At 41.4% G+C, this 742-nt stretch overlaps 1 protein-coding gene across 1 annotated transcript in view; it reads right to left on the reverse strand.

Annotated features, from left to right (window-relative positions):
• Positions 1–742, reverse strand: part of LOC106867325 (carnitine O-palmitoyltransferase 2, mitochondrial) — a 35523-nt gene that overhangs the window by 15525 nt on the left and 19256 nt on the right. Inside the window, exon 7 of the mRNA XM_014912164.2 lies at positions 397–501. Coding sequence (XP_014767650.1) covers positions 397–501 — 105 coding nt within the window. The remainder of the gene's footprint in view (positions 1–396; positions 502–742) is intronic.

Consider the following 742-nt stretch of genomic DNA (forward strand, 5'->3'; position numbering starts at 1 on the left):
TGGTTTGGTGACAGCAGCAGCAACAACAACAACAGCAACAACAACAACAACAACACTGCTTGTACCTCACAACTTTCATAGAGCACAAACATAAACACAGACACACACACACACACATTCACATGTGTGTGTGTGTGTGTGTGTAAACATGAGAGTGTGTGAGAAGTTCCTTTCCACCTTGTCTCAAGATCATTCAAAAGGCTTTGGTCAACTTAGATCTCTGGTAGGAGACTTTCACACAGACTTGTGTGTGTACGATGAGTGTCTTTCATTCACATGGCTTTGATTGGCCTGGAGATATAGCACAGGACACTTGCCCCCCACCCCCTCCTCACACATAATCATACATACATAGATATATACACCCAGAGAAAGACACACAAACACTGAACTTACTTGGGAATTCTGGTCGACTTAAACAGTCTTTTGTATTGACTCATATCCAAAGGATAAGCTTTATACAGGAAAGCCCCGTACCATGACACGGCCTCTGGAAGCCACCTGGCAAAAAACAAACAGACAAATAATCAAACAAACTAATCAATTGGATGCAATTCGTTTCATTTATGGAAAATATTCAAAAATATAAGCAGCAATTTCCGGGGGTGGGGGTGGAGGAGGGCTTAAAAGTAACAAGTAAGGTTTAGAAAGGTAAAATGCAATAAAAGGGATTAGGATTAAAAAGATGATACACTTTAAAACCACTGTTTCTCAACTGAGGTTCATATGGCCCTGGCGGGGG

This window comes from Octopus bimaculoides, chromosome 3 (assembly GCF_001194135.2).
Source record: "Octopus bimaculoides isolate UCB-OBI-ISO-001 chromosome 3, ASM119413v2, whole genome shotgun sequence".
In the NCBI taxonomy this organism is placed as follows: domain Eukaryota; kingdom Metazoa; phylum Mollusca; class Cephalopoda; order Octopoda; family Octopodidae; genus Octopus; species Octopus bimaculoides.